Source organism: Piliocolobus tephrosceles, chromosome 3 (genome assembly GCF_002776525.5).
Source record: "Piliocolobus tephrosceles isolate RC106 chromosome 3, ASM277652v3, whole genome shotgun sequence".
Classification (NCBI taxonomy): Eukaryota; Metazoa; Chordata; class Mammalia; order Primates; family Cercopithecidae; genus Piliocolobus; species Piliocolobus tephrosceles.
In genome coordinates, this window is record NC_045436.1 from 170,181,882 (window position 1) to 170,200,484 (window position 18,603).

At 37.3% G+C, this 18,603-nt stretch overlaps 2 protein-coding genes and 1 long non-coding RNA gene across 7 annotated transcripts in view; 1 reads left to right on the forward strand and 2 right to left on the reverse strand.

The window, feature by feature from the left end:
- Positions 1-9,270, reverse strand: part of BST1 (bone marrow stromal cell antigen 1) — a 62,608-nt gene extending 53,338 nt beyond the window's left edge. Inside the window, exon 1 of one of the 4 annotated variants that reach the window (XM_023206943.2) lies at positions 9,177-9,270. The gene's annotated coding sequence lies outside the window, so the exon portion shown is untranslated. Of the gene's footprint in view, positions 1-1,940; positions 2,072-3,524; positions 3,649-9,176 lie in introns of those variants that run through there. The other 3 variants (XM_023206941.1, XM_023206940.1, XM_023206939.2) reach the window with 3 other exon arrangements.
- Positions 238-9,190, reverse strand: FAM200B (family with sequence similarity 200 member B). Of its 2 annotated transcripts, none has more exons than XM_023206938.2 (2): positions 9,060-9,190; positions 238-4,441 (listed from the first exon to the last, which is right to left on the reverse strand). In XM_023206938.2, the coding sequence occupies exon 2, from the start codon at positions 3,693-3,695 to the stop codon at positions 1,725-1,727; it is 1,971 nt and encodes a 656-aa protein (XP_023062706.1). In that variant the 5' UTR covers positions 3,696-4,441; positions 9,060-9,190; the 3' UTR covers positions 238-1,724. The 2 variants fall into 2 exon arrangements, with proteins under 2 accessions (XP_023062706.1, XP_023062705.1); XM_023206937.2 differs by lacking the exon at positions 9,060-9,190 and having other exon boundaries at positions 238-3,745; positions 4,215-4,351.
- On the forward strand, positions 9,029-17,603 carry LOC111539165. Its single transcript, XR_002730596.3, has 4 exons — positions 9,029-9,607; positions 11,062-11,202; positions 12,595-12,639; positions 17,546-17,603. It is a non-coding gene; the product is annotated as an uncharacterized LOC111539165 (long non-coding RNA).
- The last annotated feature ends 1,000 nt before the right edge of the window (positions 17,604-18,603 follow it).

An 18,603-nucleotide genomic window follows, 5' to 3' on the forward strand; every position in this document is an offset into this window, starting at 1 on the left:
ACTACAGGCGCCGCCACCTCGCCCGGCTAGTTTTTTGTAGAGACGGGGTTTCACCGTGTTAGCCAGGATGGTCTCGATCTCCTGACCTTGTGATCCGCCCGTCTCGGCCTCCCAAAGTGCTGGGATTACAGGTTTGAGCCACCGCGCCCGGCCTCCTTTATACATTCTTAATTTGGATGTGAACACGGTCAAACACGGGATTCAGACTGTGCAGAAATACGAGCTATTCACAGAGAATTGTTTTTCAACACTTTATTTCAAGCATCAAAAAAGAAAAAAATCAATTACCTTCAATAGAATAGAAAATCTGAAAAATTAAATAAGGCTAGGCATGGTAGCACATGGAAAGGTATTGCTACCCTGTATGATTTTAATGAGAATGACCATGCCAAATGATATCACCCAGTGGGATAACGGAGTACACAGAGAAGCAGAGGTTGAAATTAGTTTGAAGACTATGTTGTATATTACACAATATACATTGCTTAAGCATCAGCAACAATGTGAAGAAACAACATCAATGTCATTTCTGGATGGTTACAGAAGTCATGTCAAAGTTAGATTTCTGAAAGTAAAAAAGGCAAAGAAAATTGCCACACATTTAATAATTACTCTTGGGAATGACTGCAAATTAGTGATGTTAGGTATTATTGATTCACGTATTCTTTAGCAAATGTATATTGAATACACACTATGTATCAGGCAAATGGACATCATCTCCCCCACTATGGAAGAAGAGTAATCAAATAATTACAAATTATATACTCCAAGGTGGCAGAATGACAATTAGCAATCAAAATTATTACATATTATATACTACAAGGAAAACAAAAAAATAAAAGTAATAATGGAGGATTTACCCTAGGGTGGTTAGAAAAGGTTTTTTTTAGGGAAGTCACATTTAATTTTTTTGAGACAGGGTTTCACTCTCTTGCTCAGGCTGGACTATAGTGGTGCAGTCACAGATGACTGCAACTTCAAACTCCTGAGCTCAAGCGACCCTCCTGCCTCAGCCTCCCGAGTAGCTGGGATTACAGGTGAGCACCACCAAACCTGGCTTATTTTTAGAAAAATTTTAGTAGAAACAAGGTCTCACTATGTTGCCCAGGATGGTCTTTAACTCCTGGGCTCAACTGATCCTTCTGCCATGGCCTGCCGAAGTGCTGGGATTACAGGTCTGAGCCACCATGCCCAGTGAGGGGAAAGTAACATTTAATTCACTTATCCTAAGCATTTAAAATAGTGACCAGAGTGTTTATTAAAACCTAGCTCAGATCATTTCTCTCCTTTGCTTAAACCCTTCAACTGTTCTCTAGTCCACTGACAAAAGCCAGAGGCCCAATAATGGTCTTCAGAACCCTTCATGGTTTGGTTCCCCAATACTTCCCTGATCTTCCTTTTTACTACTCTTTCTGTAGCACTTAATAGCTTCTAAATATTATAAAGCGTATTTATTAGGTTTACTTTCAATTTCTCCTTGCCAGGATATAAACTCTGCTAGGGAATTATCTGTTTTGCTCACTATTGTATCACAAATGTCTCTGGAATAATTCCTGGCCTCTAACAGAAATTCATTAAATTTTTGTTCAATGAACATAATTTTATTAAATACAACAAAAATTAAAACAAAAGTATCACAATGTTATAGTATCATTTAAATATAACATAGAAAAATACTACAAAATAAGAAATGCAAAAACAAAAACTAGGTAAGATTTTATTTACTATGATGGGTGTGCTTGCCTGTTCATAAGTTCATTCCAGTCTGGAACACAGGAAGATAATGCTACCCGCATAGCTGCTGCACCATTTAGCCCATTTCTTTCCTTTGTTTTGAACTGGGTTAAGATGGAAAACCCTAGTTCACACAAACTAGTTGTTGTGAATGGTAGTAATAGTAGGACACTCTTTCTACTTAACAATGGAAAGTCTTCCTTTACCTTAATCCAAAATGCTGATAAACTTAAGGTCTCATAATCATTCTTCAATGTATATGAAGAACTAAGCTGCAATAATTCATTCTCTTCTTCAGGCACCAAGTTTAGCTCAATTATTGATTCAGGGTTTCGAAAAGCAAATGGATCTTTTACCCAACTGTTTTCCCTTAATGTTTCAAATTTTTCTTCTGGAAAGAAATGGTTAAAAGTTTGAGATAGAGAAGTAAGATGCAACAATATCTCTAATTTTATTTCTTTCAAAATGTTTTCATTAATAATATTCTCTTCAATATGCTGCAAAAATCTTGGAAACATGTAGTAGCTAGGACAATTACTTTTAAGTCTTACTTGCCATAACAATAATGTCTTTCGAAATCCCTGAATACGTTCAACATGTTGGAATACATCACTGTTTTTCCCCTGTAGTTTTAAACTCAGTTCATTAAGAATGCTAAAAATATCAGTTAAATATGCCAATTTTGTTACCCAAATATCATCTTCAAAAATATTTGCCAAATGAGATTTTTTTTCAATGAGAAAAAAGTGAATCTCATTCCTGAGCTCATAAACCCTGCTTAGTATTTTCCCTTGAGACAACCAGCGAACTTTGGTATGATACAGTAAGTGGGTATGGTTAGTTCCAATCTCTGAACAAAATGTTTCAAGAAGCCGGCTATTCAATGAGCTTCCTTTAATAAAATTAACAACTTTCACTGCATTTTTCAATACTTCCATGAGAGACTGTGGAATTTCTCTGGATGCTAAACCTTCACGATGTATAAAACAATGATTCCACACAGCACCATTATTAGTAACTTCTAGTAATTTTTTAATTACTTTGCTATGTTTTCCAGTTATGGTTGCTGTGCCATCACTTGTAATTCCTTTACAGTTTTTCCAGTTTAATTTATATTGGCCAACTATGTGCCTTTCTAATTCTGTAAAAATATCTAATCCACTTAGGTGTGAGGTTAAATTTAAAAAACACAAAAAATCCTCCATAAAATCTTCTTGCCACGCATATCTGACATAAACTAAAAGTGTCGTGCAGCTTCCAATATCAGTGCTTTCATCAAGCTGGATTGCAAAATCTATACCAGACTGTAACCGAGTAATAAGCATTGTTTCTAAATGTTCTGCAATAGTACAAATTCGAAGAGATACTGTGTTATCATTAGGTATAGTTTTTAATTTATCAGCGGATTTATCATCAAATATTGTACGCACCATATCCAAACACGCTGGAAGAATAATTTTTTCAGCAGCTGTGTTAGCTATTTTCTCTTTTGCCACACGATATGCAACTAAATATGATGATAATAAGGCTTTCTCACTAACAGTAGAACAACTAAGAAATTGTGTTGATAACTTTACATCTTTTTTCTTTCTTTGAAAATATTCAAGAGGCTTATCAATAAGTTCAGCATGCTGAGTTTCTAAGTGCCTTTTTAATTTTGAAGGTTTTAAGCTTTCATTTGCAAGAATATTATTACAAATAACACACTGAGGTCTGTCATTTTCAAAGGGTTTTTCACATTTGATAAAGCCGTATTTTAAGTAATCTTCATTATAACGTCTTGCACTTACTTTTTTCTTTTTGAAATGCGGCTCAAATGAACTTGAAGTTTGCAGACTGGAGTCAGTATTTTTCTCAATATTGTCACTATTCACAATTCCAGATTCAACAGATGAACTTGAACATGCTTCTGTATATTTCACTTCACTATTCCTCTTTCTTTTAATAAAGAAATGATCCATTTTAATAGCAATTTGTTCCAGTTTGATTAAAATGTTATAATTGGCATTAACTCAAAAAAGAAGAAAAAAATATATAGTCTAAGTAACATATTTTTAAAAACTACACTCAAAGTTTGCAATTGAATCTCAACTGAATATCTCAGACTTCAAAACTAGTTGCAAGTAATTATAATATAAAATGTGACTGTACAACATTAACCTTACTATTATAAAAATCAAGCAAGACACCCCTGAATAAATGACTGAAAACCATTTCTTAGCCAATATACATTCTATTCATCATATCCCCTCCATCAAATAACCCTCTCATATTGAAATTGAACTCAGCATTCCTTGTAATGTGCACAATTCAGGCCAAGGATTCATGCAAAACACTTTGGTATTTTACATTTTATTTTATTTTATTTTTAAAAGTTCATTGTGACTCACAAAATTGATTTCATGCCTCACTAATGGGCCTCACATACACTGTGAAAAACACTGATATAGAGACATTTTGTGCCTTTGCTGTGTTGGTACCTTGAGTATGTCTGCTTGATGATGAAAGAGACTAGCTGATCTGCTAGGCTGTTGACTTGTATAAGAACGTCTTGAAGTGGTGGGAATTTATCTTAGATTTTCATTCCTGAATCATTTTTATGGTCTGATCTAGTGAGGAGCCAATGAGCTTTTCCATGGCTAGGTCAAATATCGGGTTGGAGCTGATGGTATATTTTTATGGAAGTTTCCTGGAATGCATCCTTGACCTGGGAATAAGACCAGAGATAAGACATTAAAGAATCACAGTACAAAGTAATATCACTGCCAGCTATGGGGACCTTTATGATATCCGAGATCACGGATGGTGAGGTAAAAAGTCTATAGCTCTCTTTATCACTATCTTATATTGGCTTAGGCCTATTTCTGTAAGGCAAACCACTTCGAGATTGGTAAATAGAAAAACAGTAACAGTAAAACCCAGAAGTTGGCATCAGGAGTTGGAAAGTATATTAGCAAAACAGAATACAGCAAGCCATGAAGGACTATAGCTTATTCACCATACATACTTCCTTTTTGTCATGCCTGCCTCGGTAGTGCTGCACTGCTCTCTTGGATCATAGTATATTTCAGTCTTATGACCATAACAGTAGTTTCAACTTTTCCTTATACACTTTTCCATCAAATTACCTCAAATTTTTTGGGAGGGGTGCAGTCTTACATTTACTGTAGCGTTTATTTATTAAAAAATCAACGTCTTAACTGTGTTAATACTGTATGTTTATTATGACTGTTTACATTAATTGTATTTTCCTATTTTTGTATTGTTAATGATCTGGTATCTAGGTGGTTCCTCGATGACTGCAGAGGTACTACGTCTCCCAGGGTTAGCTAATTCCTATGCAAACTAACCAGTCCAGAATCCCCCCACCCCCAACACAGACATCTTGGGTTTTTATACTCCTGGCCAATATTGCCCTGTCCTAATCGCTCCAGGACCAGCTACCAGGCAACTAGGGATATCCCCTATGCCCCAAGTCAGCCAAAATTATTTAAACTCCCAATTTTAAAACTGTTCAAGCCTGCTTATCCAGTTTTGCCCATCCCTTCCTAAGAAAACCGAATAAAGGCTTTCCTGCAGCTTCCTTGTACTTCCTCTCCCCACTGACCCTGCTGCTTCTAGGTATGGTACCCTTGCATGGTGTAACGTGCTATGCTTCCTGTTTCCAGGGATCCAGGAGTATAAAAATTTCTTCTTTCATGATAATCATTTTCACATCTGCATCTCTTACCATATCTGACTAAAATAAATCCTGGGTACATTTAAAAACACTGTTATTTTGTGTTACTGGTCTAGTTACAAAGTTGTATAGTTTGGCCCTAAACCTCTTTTTCCTGATCAGGTTTTTTACCTTTTAATACAATTATTTTGCAGACCATGAGTTCTTCTAGGAAATCAAAGTCCTAAATGCTTTAATGATGGTTAAATAGCTAGAGATTTATTACATATGGTACCTGATTGTACCTTAAAAGGTGTGCATCTCGGAGAGAATTCAGGACCTGGTAGATGCGTTTGACTTAATCTTGGTTAGATGCTTCCTTGAAAGATGACGTTACAAATTCTGAACCTTGGCTGGAAAGGGACAAAGCTTTTCTTATTAGGTTTTATGTCCTCTGCCAAAGACAATAGCAGGACTAAAAAGTTTATGGCATGTATGTCTTGGATGTCCCAGCACAGTGGGTGGTCATCAATATATTAGACCAGAACTACACTGCTGAAGGCAAATGCATCTAGATCTCTTTTTAATGCATAAGAAAAGTTGAAGGGCAATACACAGCCGTCTAAACCAGATAAACACCTGCCTGAAAGGGAATATTGACTCTTCCTTCCATAGTTAAAAGTTCATATAAGGATGCTAACATGTTTTAATGCTTCAACTTTCCCCCAAGAAACCTCAAACTACTACAATTTTGTCCTTCTGCCACCTCTCCCTAGATATTTATTATATAGCTCAAGAAAAACAGTGCTAAACAAAACATGCTAAACAAAACGTGCTACAAAGTCTTTTGTTTGACTTTCTTTACTTACATCTCTGAAAGCAGCTTTAATAAGCCAGAGGAATTTTAAGGGAGAAGTTCAAACCTGAGGTTCTGGCCTAACCACAAGTTCCAGAACTTTACTTTAAATAGACATTCTCAATTAGTACTCAATGTAAATCAGAGCATGTTCATACCCGAACACGATCAAGTACACCAGTGTGATTCCATAACCCAGGTGGGTTCTGCTGGTCAAAAACACCAAAGACTACAAATGTGTACACTGATGCTTAAAATGTGTGCACTGAAACTGGCTCCTGTGGCTACATGACAACATTTCCAAGTAATAACTTCATTCAGCTATCCATCTATTTAGCCTCCCTTAAGAATTACAATTAAGGTAATCAAATATTTGTAGTTGAAAGTTTCCCATACACCAAGGTGTACTAACATGGTCATATGATTGGTTTCAGGTTAGTGATTTTCCACTAATAAATCTTATCTACTTGTTCCTAGAACAGTGCTTGCTGTATGGTAGTTACTCAACATATTTGAAAGAATGAGAAAATTAATGACACCTGTAGTAAACTGTACAATGTACATTCTATTTTTATCACAGTCAGTAACAAATAAGTTATCCAACTATATTTGGACAATTTGGAAACATGTAAGACAAAGGCTAATACAACATATTATTTAAAATAGGATTGTCGAAGATTCTATTTCATAATAAACTGCTTATGTTAAGAAATAGTAGAGGCCGGGCGCGGTGGCTCAAGCCTGTAATCCCAGCACTTTGGGAGGCGGAGACGGGTGGATCACGAGGTCAGGAGATCGAGACCATCCTGGCTAACACGGTGAAACCCCGTCTCTACTAAAAATACAAAAAAACTAGCTGGGCGAGGTGGCGGGCGCCTGTAGTCCCAGCTACTCGGGAGGCTGAGGCAGGAGAATGGCGTGAACCCGGGAGGCGGAGCTTGCAGTGAGCTGAGATCCGGCCACTGCACTCCAGTCCGGGCGACAGAGCAAGACTCCGCCTCAAAAAAAAAAAAAAAAAAAAAAAAAAGAAATAGTAGAAACAAAGATCCTATAAAAACATACATGTAAATTTAGATTTAGCTTTTAAAGCTTAGAACCTAAATTTACCTGAAAAAAAGAAACATACATTAAAAAAGTATCTTATTTTTACATTACTCTATATATGGATCATTATTCTCTTAGAAGCAATTGTCTTTTAACCATTCCATTCTTTCATATTCTCACTTTTCATGTTTCAATGCCCCCTTGAAAGTTTATAACACTAGTTCAGTTACTATTGTATTAAAAAGTTATTTTTAAAGGGTTTACTCTCCCTCCTAAATCAGACAGTTCACCTATAGTAATAGCAGTGGCAGTATATTAGGGAACAGATCTTGTAGATGTGGTGATGAAAGCATGGGGAAGTTCTTTTTTAACTGAATAGAATGCGAGGTATCATCCAAGCGAGAGGCCCAAGTAGAAAATGTTGCAAGTTTGTCAGAAGAAAATATGAAATATTAATAATTGTTTAGGAATGTGATAATATGATGGACTAGGAGAATGTTTTAGGATTTTTAGTCTGGCTGGTTGTCTTACTTGCTTAATGCAATGATTGTTGTTATAATGCTTGATAGTCTAAAATTCCCTGTCACTAATCTTTTATATCCTAAGATATATCTCTAGTGTGCTTTGAGTATCATCTTCTGAAAATACAGCTCTAATCAGCTTCTTCATAACTGGAAAAGCATTTAATGGCACTGAGCTTGTGTAAGCTCTTCAGGACAATATCCTCTAAGGTTAAGCCTCATCTTTCCAGGTTTCTCCTTCATCACATGATCTCCATACATTCCACATTTCAGTACTAAAAGTATGGAAATTCTTGAAATAGTTCATGTACTTTCATGTCTCTGCTTTTGGCTACTATTCCCTTTGCCTGGAATACTCTTGTTGGGTCATATGAAGTCCTATTTATTCTTTTTTACTTAGTTCAAATGCTACAGCAGTCATACATTCAACTAACATTTAGCTACCTACAGTCCTAAAGTATGTCAGGCACTGGAGATACTTAACAGTGACATATTAAAATAACAGAATATCCGTTCAGCTATTAAGATGAATGAGGTGGAGTTACACAACACTGACAAATCTCAAAAACATTATGTAAAACAAGCTAGCTGCAAAAAGATGTACACATTACTGATTGCATAAAGGTGGTTGGGAGAGTGGTTTCCTTGGGCAAAAGGGAAGAGAATGAGATGGGGTAGAGCTGACAAAGGACTTCAGTCACTTAATATAATCATTTATTTCTCCAATTCAGTGGTGAGTACACATGTATTACAGTTTCGTTTCTACCTTTTGTCTGTCTAAAATCGTCTATTTTAAAAAAGGATTTATAAGGCTGAATACCTTCCTGAAGGCACTGCAAAACTGTCACACAGCCACTAACTTAAAATTACCTTCCATCTCTTGCATTTCCCTGTGTTTCCTGTTTTGATATTGCGCACACATTAGTTAGTACACTAGGCCTTAAGAGTGGAAACTGCCAGGTACCAGCTTTAGCTAGATTAAAACATGACCCTCCTCCCAGAAGACTCCTGACCGGTTTTCTCGTCCTCCAGGTACCCAACTAGGATTCCAAAGAACTTTGGCCTGAACCCCTCGGCCGACCCTAGCATAATCGCCCTTCAGGCCCGGATTGCTGCTGCTCTCACCTTCCCTCAATTCATAAGGGGGGCAAAACCAGACTGTATTTCCCCGCAACGAACCCTGGAATGTTTCGCTTTAGCGGACTCCGGTCCACTCCCATCAGAGGTTGTCCTTCTTTCGCCTCACCTCCAACCCGGACGCAGCAACCCGGCCGGGCCCAACGCCGCAAATCTCAGGTCTCTGCAGCGGAGGTGCACCTCGACTCTCCCCACAATTCCCTTCGCAACACCACTTCCGGCTTACCTCACAAATTCCACATTCCAGCCGGAAACACCTGGATAGGCCCTCTGCGCATGCGTGAGACCGGGGAGGCGTCCGGGAGTTCAGAGAGCCGGCGGTGCAGGCTCCACTTTTCCACTTACCTACTCAATGCCGGCAGTCTCGCGGGATTTCCTCCTCTCGCGGGAGTTATTTGAATGCCTGAGCGGTAACCACTCCCTAGGGGCCTGGGGCCCTCTGACAAGAAGCCTGAGGAGGCGCCGTGGAGAGCTCTGCCTCTGGGTTGGTGGGCGGGTCGGCTGTAGCTGAACGCGGACAGGATTTGTCCGGACAGAGTCCCAGAGCCATGGGAGCGAAAAGAGACTGCTGCGGATTAAGGAGGCCTTTCGGCTGGCGCAGCAGCCGCACCACAACCAGGCGAAGCTGGTGGTGTCGCTGAATCGCTCCTGCCGCAGGTAAGCGCTCCCGGCCCGCGCCCGCCCCAGCCTGGACCTGGCGGGGCCAGGACGCTGGTTCATACACTCCAAGGTGATTTTCACAGTCTTTGTGGAAGAGTTAGAGAATTTTGAACTTGGATATCATTTCACCTATTTACTTCTCTAGAGAATAGCATTGTGTTTAATAATCATAGTATTAGTGTGCGACTCTTTCAGTTAGCAGGTCATTGGTTTTTTAACATAAGCCTGCATTTCATTACATAGATTTAAATATGTATGTATATTTCTGTCCTCTAATGATTGTAATAAAGCACATTTCTTGGTCATTAACAAGATAGATTCGTGCAAATAAGTGCATCTTTGTCACAAACCAAGTATTTTTCTGGTTGAGATATATATATATGTGTGTATACATATATATGAAACAAAAAATACATAAAGGAGAATATATATATTCTTATATATTTATAATATATACTCCTTTATTTTTTGGTTTGACATATATGTCATATATGTGGGTTTTTTTAATTCTACCTTAAAGAAACAGGGAAACAAATGTTAGATACAGAAGCTTGAATTTCAACTCTGAAACTTAACGCGACTTTATCAGCATTTCTCTTCCTCAAGCTACTTACTTCTAGGAGGATTACACAGTCAAATGTTTTAAAAATTTTGATTCTCCCACTGGATTTTTTTTTTTTTTTTTGAGACAGAGTCTCACTCTCGTCCAGCCTAGAGTGTAGTGGCACAACCTCGGCTCACTGCAACCTCCGCCTCCCAGTTCAAGCGATTCTCCTGCCTCAGCCTCCCGAGTGGCTGGGATTACAGGTGCCCACCACCAAGCCCGGCTGATTTTTGTATTTTTAGTAGAGACGAGGTTTCACCATATTGGCCAAGCTGGTCTCAAACTCCTGACCTCAGGTGATCCATCCGCCTGGGCCTCCCAAAGTGCTAGGATTACAGGGGTGAGCCCGCACACCCAGCCTCTCCCACTGGATTTTTAAAGCTTTTAATCAAAAGATTAGCAAATATTTATTTTACATGGCTCAAACTACATGAAAAGAAATGCAGCGAGAAACACTTTCTAGTCCCTGTACAATACCATTCCTAATAGTCTTCAACGGGTAATCATTTTAAATTAGTTTCTTGTTTATCCTTCCGGTCTTCATGCAGAGATACAAGCAGATGAGAATATACGGTCTCATTTCACTCGGTCTGTCCTTCAATATTTTCTGCACTGTTCATGGTTTTTTTTTGTTTTGTTTTTTTTTTTCCCCGTTTTACTGTATATTCTGGATATTCCTCCTTATCAGTACTCAATTAAACTTATTTTTTCTGTCACATACTCCATTTTGTAGATATACTCCAGTTTAAACAGTAAATCACACATAGGTGGACACTTGGCGTTGTTTCCAGTCTTTAGATATTAGAAACAATTCTTCAGTGAATACATGTCATTTCTACATTTGCAGGGGTAACTGTCAGATTCTGGAAAGAATTAAAGAATTGCTGGATCCAAGAGGAAATGTGTTTGCAAATATGATAGATATTTACAATTGCCCTTCATGGAGTGATCCGTTCTACACGCCTATCAGCAGAGAAGAGAATGAGAGGTATTGCTTTTTTTCTGTGGGGGAGGGGTGTGGGATTGGAAAGAACAGGAATATAATTGGGATTTTTTGATAGATAAGTAAAATCCTGAAAAGTTTGGGAATATGAGTTAGAATGATAAAATGTATAACAAAAATAAATGGTTGTGTGATAGGCTTAATTTTAAAAAGCAGTGTTGAATTGGGACCATTGGGTGTTGGGTTTTTTCTTTTTTTTTTTGTTCCTGAACTGTACTTTTAGCACATTTCTCTAGATAGAGTCAAGGATGTTTAGAAAAATCAAAATCTCTTGTGATCAAAATCTGTGCCACCTTGCTCCATGACAGAAGCAATTCAAAAACAAGAGACTTGGGTAAATATTACCCAGGTTTATTTTCCTCAGTTTTTTCTACTGGATAATTAATAATTATTAAAGAGTAGAGATTTTAGCCCGGCACGGTAGCTCACGCCTGTAATCCCAGCACTCTGAGAGGCCGAAGCGGGTGGATCATGAGATCAGGAGATCCTGACCAACATGGTGAAACCCTGTCTCTACTAAAAATACAAAACTTAGCTGGATGTGGTGCCAGCTACTCAGGAGGCTGAGGCAGGAGAATCGCTTGAACCCAGGAGGCAGAGGTTGCAGTGAATTGAAATCACACCACTGCACTCCAGCCTGGTGAGAGGGAGACTCCGTCTAAAAAAAAAAAAAAAAAAAGAGTAGAGTAATTAGTTTGGTAAAAAATTGTTAAGATTCTTGAGAGTTATGATAGTGTTAGGGACAGAGACTTTTATCAGTGTAATTCGTGAAGGGTTTGTTTTTTATTTCTGCTGGCCAGTAAAACAGTTTTTTAAGAGGCATTTGTTCATTGTATCAATTAAGCTATGATGATCTGCAAATATGAACCAACAGTAGAGTGAGAAACAGAATTTGCAGCAGTTTGTTACATCATTTCACCAAACAGAAGGAAGATAAAGAGAAAAATGAAGACAGTGACATTTCAAACAAAAGGATCTTATACGTATTTTTCTGTAGGCTAAAATAAGATTATAATTAAAAGCTGATTTGTTAGGTAATAGTAGCTTACATTTAAAATAAAATTATAAGAAACCAATTTTAGGTAAATGTACTTAAATTAATGCCCCACCTAGGAAGCAATGCAGAAGATCATTTTTTTGGTCAAAAAGTTGTTGCATTCTTGTTATTTAGCAAATATTTCAGACAAAGACTATTTTGAGACTATATAAATATGTATTTAGTATACCTATGCATGAAAGTAGCATTGTAGCTTTTCTTAGTTTGCATGAATTGTAGCCCCTTTTGAGTTATTAAAGCCTTCATTCTGAACTTGGGGAAAATCAAGTTGTTATTTATAATGCCACTTGGGAATAAGTTTTCATTTGTTTTTGTTTCAGTACTGAGGTAAACAGCAATGAAGTTTTTGATGTGCCAAATTCTGAGTAAGTTATTGGGAAATAAGCCAGAAAATGCCCACATTGATAATGTTTTGTGTAAAAAATTAATGAAGCCATTCTTATTAGATTGAAAGATAAAATTGCAAATGAGAGAATCCAGGCAATCCTGCCTCTTTTGAGACTTAAGACCTATGAATAATGACTTGTCCCGTAAGTTAAAAAGTATGTGCAACTTCATAGTTTTTTGTTTGATTTTTAAAATCATAGTAGTTGAATTATTCCTATTAAATATGTCATTTATAAGAAAAGAAAATATATATGAAACACACCCACCCACCCATTTAATGATACATCATTCCAGTAGCAATTCCCTGACACCAGCTGGATGTCCTACAATGCAATTCAATTTTGATACTAATTGTCTGAAGTTAGCACAGATGCCACAGGTTAAGTGCTCAGTCCCACAAGACTGCCTCCATTTCACATGCCCGGCCACAAGTCTCAGGTATTCCCAACCTACTTGGACTTCTTCCAGGCTGACCCCATATTTGGGCATTCCCATGACCTACCCCCCAGGTTTGATAATTTGCTAGAATGACTCACAGAACTTAGGAAAGCACTATTTTACTACTACAGTTTTTGTGTAAAGGATACAACTCGAGAACAGCCAAATGGAAGAGACACATCGGGGAAGGTATGGGGGACAGAGGGTGCAAAACTTTCATGTCCTCTTTGTGTGTGCCACCCTCCCAGCACATTAATGTGTTTGGAAGCCCCTTAAGCCAGATGGTTTCAAAGTTTTTATATGGGGTTTCATTGATCAGACATGATTCATTAATCATTAATCACTAGTCACTTATTTGAACTCAGTCTCCAGTTCTTCTCTCCTTGTCAGAGATAGTGAGATGGGCTAAAAGTTTCAATCCTATAAATACCTAGTTGGTTTTTCTGGTAACCAGCCTCCATCCTGAAGATACCTAGGGTCCCTCTCTATCTCCCAACCCTTATGAGTCATCTCATTAACATAAACTCAGGTATAACTGAAAGGGATACATTATGAAGTATAAAAGACACCTCCTATCAGGAAATTTTAAGGGTTTTAGGAGCTTTCTTCCAGGAACCAAGGACAAAGAATAAATATATTTTTTTATTGTACCACAGAAGAGTAATAAGATGAACATATATACCCAGCATCCAAATTAAGAAACATAACATAAAGATATCTTTTAAGCCTCTTGTGTTCCTTTGTGAATGTATTTCCCCTCCTTCCCAGGGGAAACCATCATCTTGAATTTCATGTTATCTATTACCTTGCTTGTCTTCAGAGTTTGTTATAGTTTTAAGGCTGTCTAGCGGTATATCCGAAATAAGCCTCTTTTTGACCTTAATATAAATGGAGTTGTACTGCATGTATGCTTTCAGTGGTTTATTTTGTTAATAAATATAGAACGTATCATTTGTTAGATAATTATATTGGGCCATTAGTGACTACTTTTTTTGTCTTTTTGTTTTCTTAAGATTTTGTTCTTAGCTTTGAGAATTTCATTTCTTTAACATGGAGTAGTGATATATTAGGTAACGTGTACTTAATAGAATTGAAAATCATACTTTAAAATTATTTATTCTGAAAGTGTTCAAATATACACAAAAGTAAAGAATTGTATAATGAACCCAACAACCCAACACCTAGCTTCAGCCATTATCAAGTCCTCCCCCTCCCCCTACCGTAATACTCATTCACATATACACGCACTCTACCCTTCTGTCAGCCAGAACTATTTTGAAGGAAATGTATGACACTGTAACATTTTTATCTAATATCTAATATTGAGTGTTAGGATTTTGATAATTATTGCCAAAAAATGTTTTTACACTTGTTTCTTTGAATTAGAAGCTAAACTATGTCCACATATTTCATTTTATTGATATATCTTTGTCTCTCTTAATATATAACAGAGTTCCCCTTTTTTTTGTTGTTGACATTTATTTGTTGTAGAGGTTAGGTCATTTGTCTGATTGAATTTCCCATATTTAGGATCTGGCTGTTACCATCCTCATACAATCATTCAACCTATTCTCTCATGTTTATTTTCTGTAAACTGATAGTAAAATTTAGATGCTTGATTAGGTTCAGGTTTGACTACTTGGGCGCAAGGGCAAAAATACTTCTTATGTGGTAGTTTATAAACATCCTATTGCATCATATCAGGAGGTTAAAGGCTTCAATAATATTTTTGAAACAGTGTCCTAATATATATGGATTAAGGATTATAGAGCAGTAATGCATAATTTCCATAAGCCGTGTTCTGCTATAGTCATATCTCCTCTAACCTTTTTGGTTTTAGATGGAGAAACTAAGGTCCAGAAAGTTAAGTATTTGCCAAAGGTCAGACAGCTAATTTAAGAGTAAAAGTAGGGCGCTTTTTCACCTTTCGCCCCTTTTAAAATGTTGTGTCATAAACCTTTGATATCTGTGGATCAGAAAGAATTCTGTTTGATGTAGTCAGAATAGCATTTCTGCCTATTCAACTAGAACAGGAGTTTTGGCTGGGTGTGGTGGCTAACGCCTGTAATCCCAGCACTTTGGGAGGCTGAGGCAGGCGGATCATCTGAGGTCAGAAGTTTGAGACTAGCTTGGTTAACATGGTGAAACCCCATTTCTACTAAAAAAATACAAAAAATTATCGGAGTGTGGTGGCGGGCACCGGTAATCCCAGCTACTTGGTAGCCTGAGGCAGGAGAATTGCTTGAACCTGGGAGGCAGAGGTTGCAGTGAGCCGAGATGGCGCCATTGCACTCCAGTTTGGGCAGCAACAGCAAAACTACGCCTCAAAAACAAACAAACAAACAAAAAACAGAATAGGAGTTTTGTGACTGAGAAGTTAAGACATAGTGAAGGTTCAACTCCTTGAGTGGTTCTGTTTTTGCACTGCCTGTGTGGTAGCTGAGACTTAAGTTTGAAAGCAATAGTTAGAGGGATTAGGTAGGATCTAAGCCTGAAGCCTGGTAAATCCAGGATAGGAACAATGCAAGAAAATCTTTATAGACTATAATAGTAGTTGGTCATTTAGTTCTAAATAATTTTTATTTGTGGTACTTATTCACCTCATTTTTATATACTAGTATGTTTTGCTTCCCATGTTAATTTCTACTAGTCTTATAAATGTTAAGTGTAAATTAATCTTAATTTGAAGAAAATGAATTATGGAACAAAATATAGGAATTGAAAACTAGAGGGAGGTAGCTTTCCTCTATAAGTTATGTGACTTAACATAAAAAATCAATGATGTGGAAAAGTCTTCTACAAGCCTGGTTACACATCACAGAAATACCTTACAGTTGCTTCATCTGTTTGATGCATAAAGTGTTTTGTAGTGGCAGACCCACTGCTTTTCTCGTGATTCCTAGTGAACTGATGGGAATTTGTGCAAACAATGATTGTAGGTATATGACAAATTAATTTATCATTAAAAGCCATAACTGGCTGGGCATGGTGGCTCATGCCTGTAATCCCAGCACTTTGGGAGGCCAAGGTCATGAGGTCAGGAGATCGAGACCATCCTGGCTAACATGGTGAAACCCATCTCTACTAAAAATACAAAAAATTAGCTGAGTGTGGCGGCACGCGCCTGTAGTCCCAGCTACTCCAGAGGCTAAGGCAGGAGAATAGTGTGAACGCAGGAGGTGGAGCTTGCAGTGAGCCAACATCACACCACTGCACTCCAGTCTGGGCAACAGAGCGAGACTGTCTCAAAAAAAACAAAAAAAATATAATATTGATAATCTTCTAAGATGAAAGAAATGAGTTGATAAGGAGAAAAGAAGGTTTTATGATTAAAATGAAAGTTTCATGAATAACTTTATTTTGTAAGGAAAAAAGTTATGATTACATATAATTTCACTAATTTTTAAATGTAAAATGGAGAAATAATCCCAGATGAATACAATATAATAAAAATTGGGGAACATTTTATTTAATGTGATGAGTGTGCTATGTATTCATAAGTTTATTTCAGTTTGGGATCTCAAGTGCAGTTCTCACATACCTGGTGCATTGTTAACTCTGTTTCTTTGTTACTACATTAATTCTACTTAGCAATGAACAATCCTGCTTCCTCCAAAAGAATGATACATCATTATGACATAGGGCTAGAAATTAAAAAAAAAAAAATGCATTTGATGTTTCATAATCATTCTTTAATATTTACAAAGAAGTAAGCTACAATATTTCCTATTCTTTAGGCACCAAGTATAAATCAGTTTTTGATTCAGAGTGGTGGAAAACAAATCTATCCAGTTTTTTTCTTGAATGCATCAATTTTTGTTCTGGCATGTAATGGTTAAAAGTTTGAGACAGGCCAGAAACAATAAAAAATGGACAAAATATATAAAACAATGTTTTCTAAGATATTGGATATCAGGCAATGAAGGACAGTGAAGCTTGATCAACAGGAAACAAAGTGAGTCCTATGTTTGCCTCAGTTTATTGCCTTGGGAGAATTTCTAAGCCATAGTACAAGGAGAGAGGAACATACAGAGCCTGGTGGAATCCCTCTGTTGATAGAGCCTAGAGCCTATCTGCATTGGTGAAACCAATGCAGCCAGAGTTTGCTAGAAGGGAGAGAGCTGCATAGAGAGAGAATTCTTGTGGTCTGGAATGAATCTCTCCTGATTCTTCAGGTAAGTATTGACCACTGTATGCATGTGAGGAAATGACCTGAGGCCAAGGAAAGGATCATCCAAAAATATTACAGTACAGTCTTGGTTCACATAAAGACATTTTGTTCAATGATGGACTGCATAAGATTATAATGGAACTGGAAAATTCCTACCACCTACCTAGTGATGTCATAGATCTCAATCATGATGTCTTATGTGTCTGTGGTGATGCTGGTCTACTGTCTTGCTGGTAATATTTATTCTTATTTTATCTTTTTTTTTTTTTTTTTAGATGAGGTCTCACTCTGTTGCCCAGGGTGCAGTACAGTAGTGCAATCTTGGCTCACTGCAGCCTCGACCTTCCAGGCTCTGGTGATCCTCCCACCTCAGCCTCCCAAGTAGCTGGGACTACAGGTACACGCCACCATGCCCGGCTAATTTTTTGTCTTTTTTGTAGAGACAGGATTTTGCCACATTGTCCAGGCTGGTTTCAAACTTGTGGGCTCAAGTGATCTGGCTACCTTGGCCTCCCAAAGTGCTGGGGTTACAGGTATGAGCCATTGCACCTGCCCTCTTGTTATTTTAGAGTATACTTTTTCTACTTATATATTTTTTCAGAAGTTTATCGTAAAACAACTTCAGGCAGATCCTTCAAAGTATTACAGACGAAGGCATTGTTACCATAGATGACAGCTTTGTGCATCTTATTGCCCTTGAAGACCTTCCCATGGGACAAAATCTGGAAGTGGAAGACAGTGATATTGTTGATTGTGACCCTGTGTAAGTCTAGGCTAATGTGTATGTATTTGTGTCTCGTAAAAATAAAGTTTTAAATACAGTTTATAAAATAAGGATATAAAAAATATTTTTATACAGCTGTACAACATGTATTTTAAGCTAAATGTTATTACAAGAGAGTCAAAAAGTTAATTTTAAAAATTTTTTTAAGTTTTTAAAATAAAAATTTACTATTGAAAAACATTTTAAAAATAAATGTAATGTGTTTAAGCCTAAGTGTGCAGTGTTTATAAAGTCTACAGTAGTGTTATAATAATGTCCTAGGCCTTCATATTCACTCACCACTCACTGACTTACCTGGAACAACTTCTAGTCCTGCAAGCTCCATTCATGGTAAGTGCCCTTTACAGATATACCATTTTATCTTTCATACTGTATTTTTACTATACCTTTTCTATGTTTAGATACAAAAATACCATTGTGTGACAAATTCAGTATGGTAACTGAATGCTGTACAGGTTTGTAGCCTAGAAGCTATAGGCAGTGCCATATAGCCTGGGTGTGTAGTAGGCTGTGCCATCCAGGTTTGTGTAAGTATTCTATCATGGTCAC

Excerpts from the sequence above, each read along its gene's own strand:
- FAM200B (XM_023206938.2), bottom strand. The coding sequence starts at position 3,695 with ATGGATCATTTCTTTATTAAAAGAAAGAGGAATAGTGAAGTGAAATAT.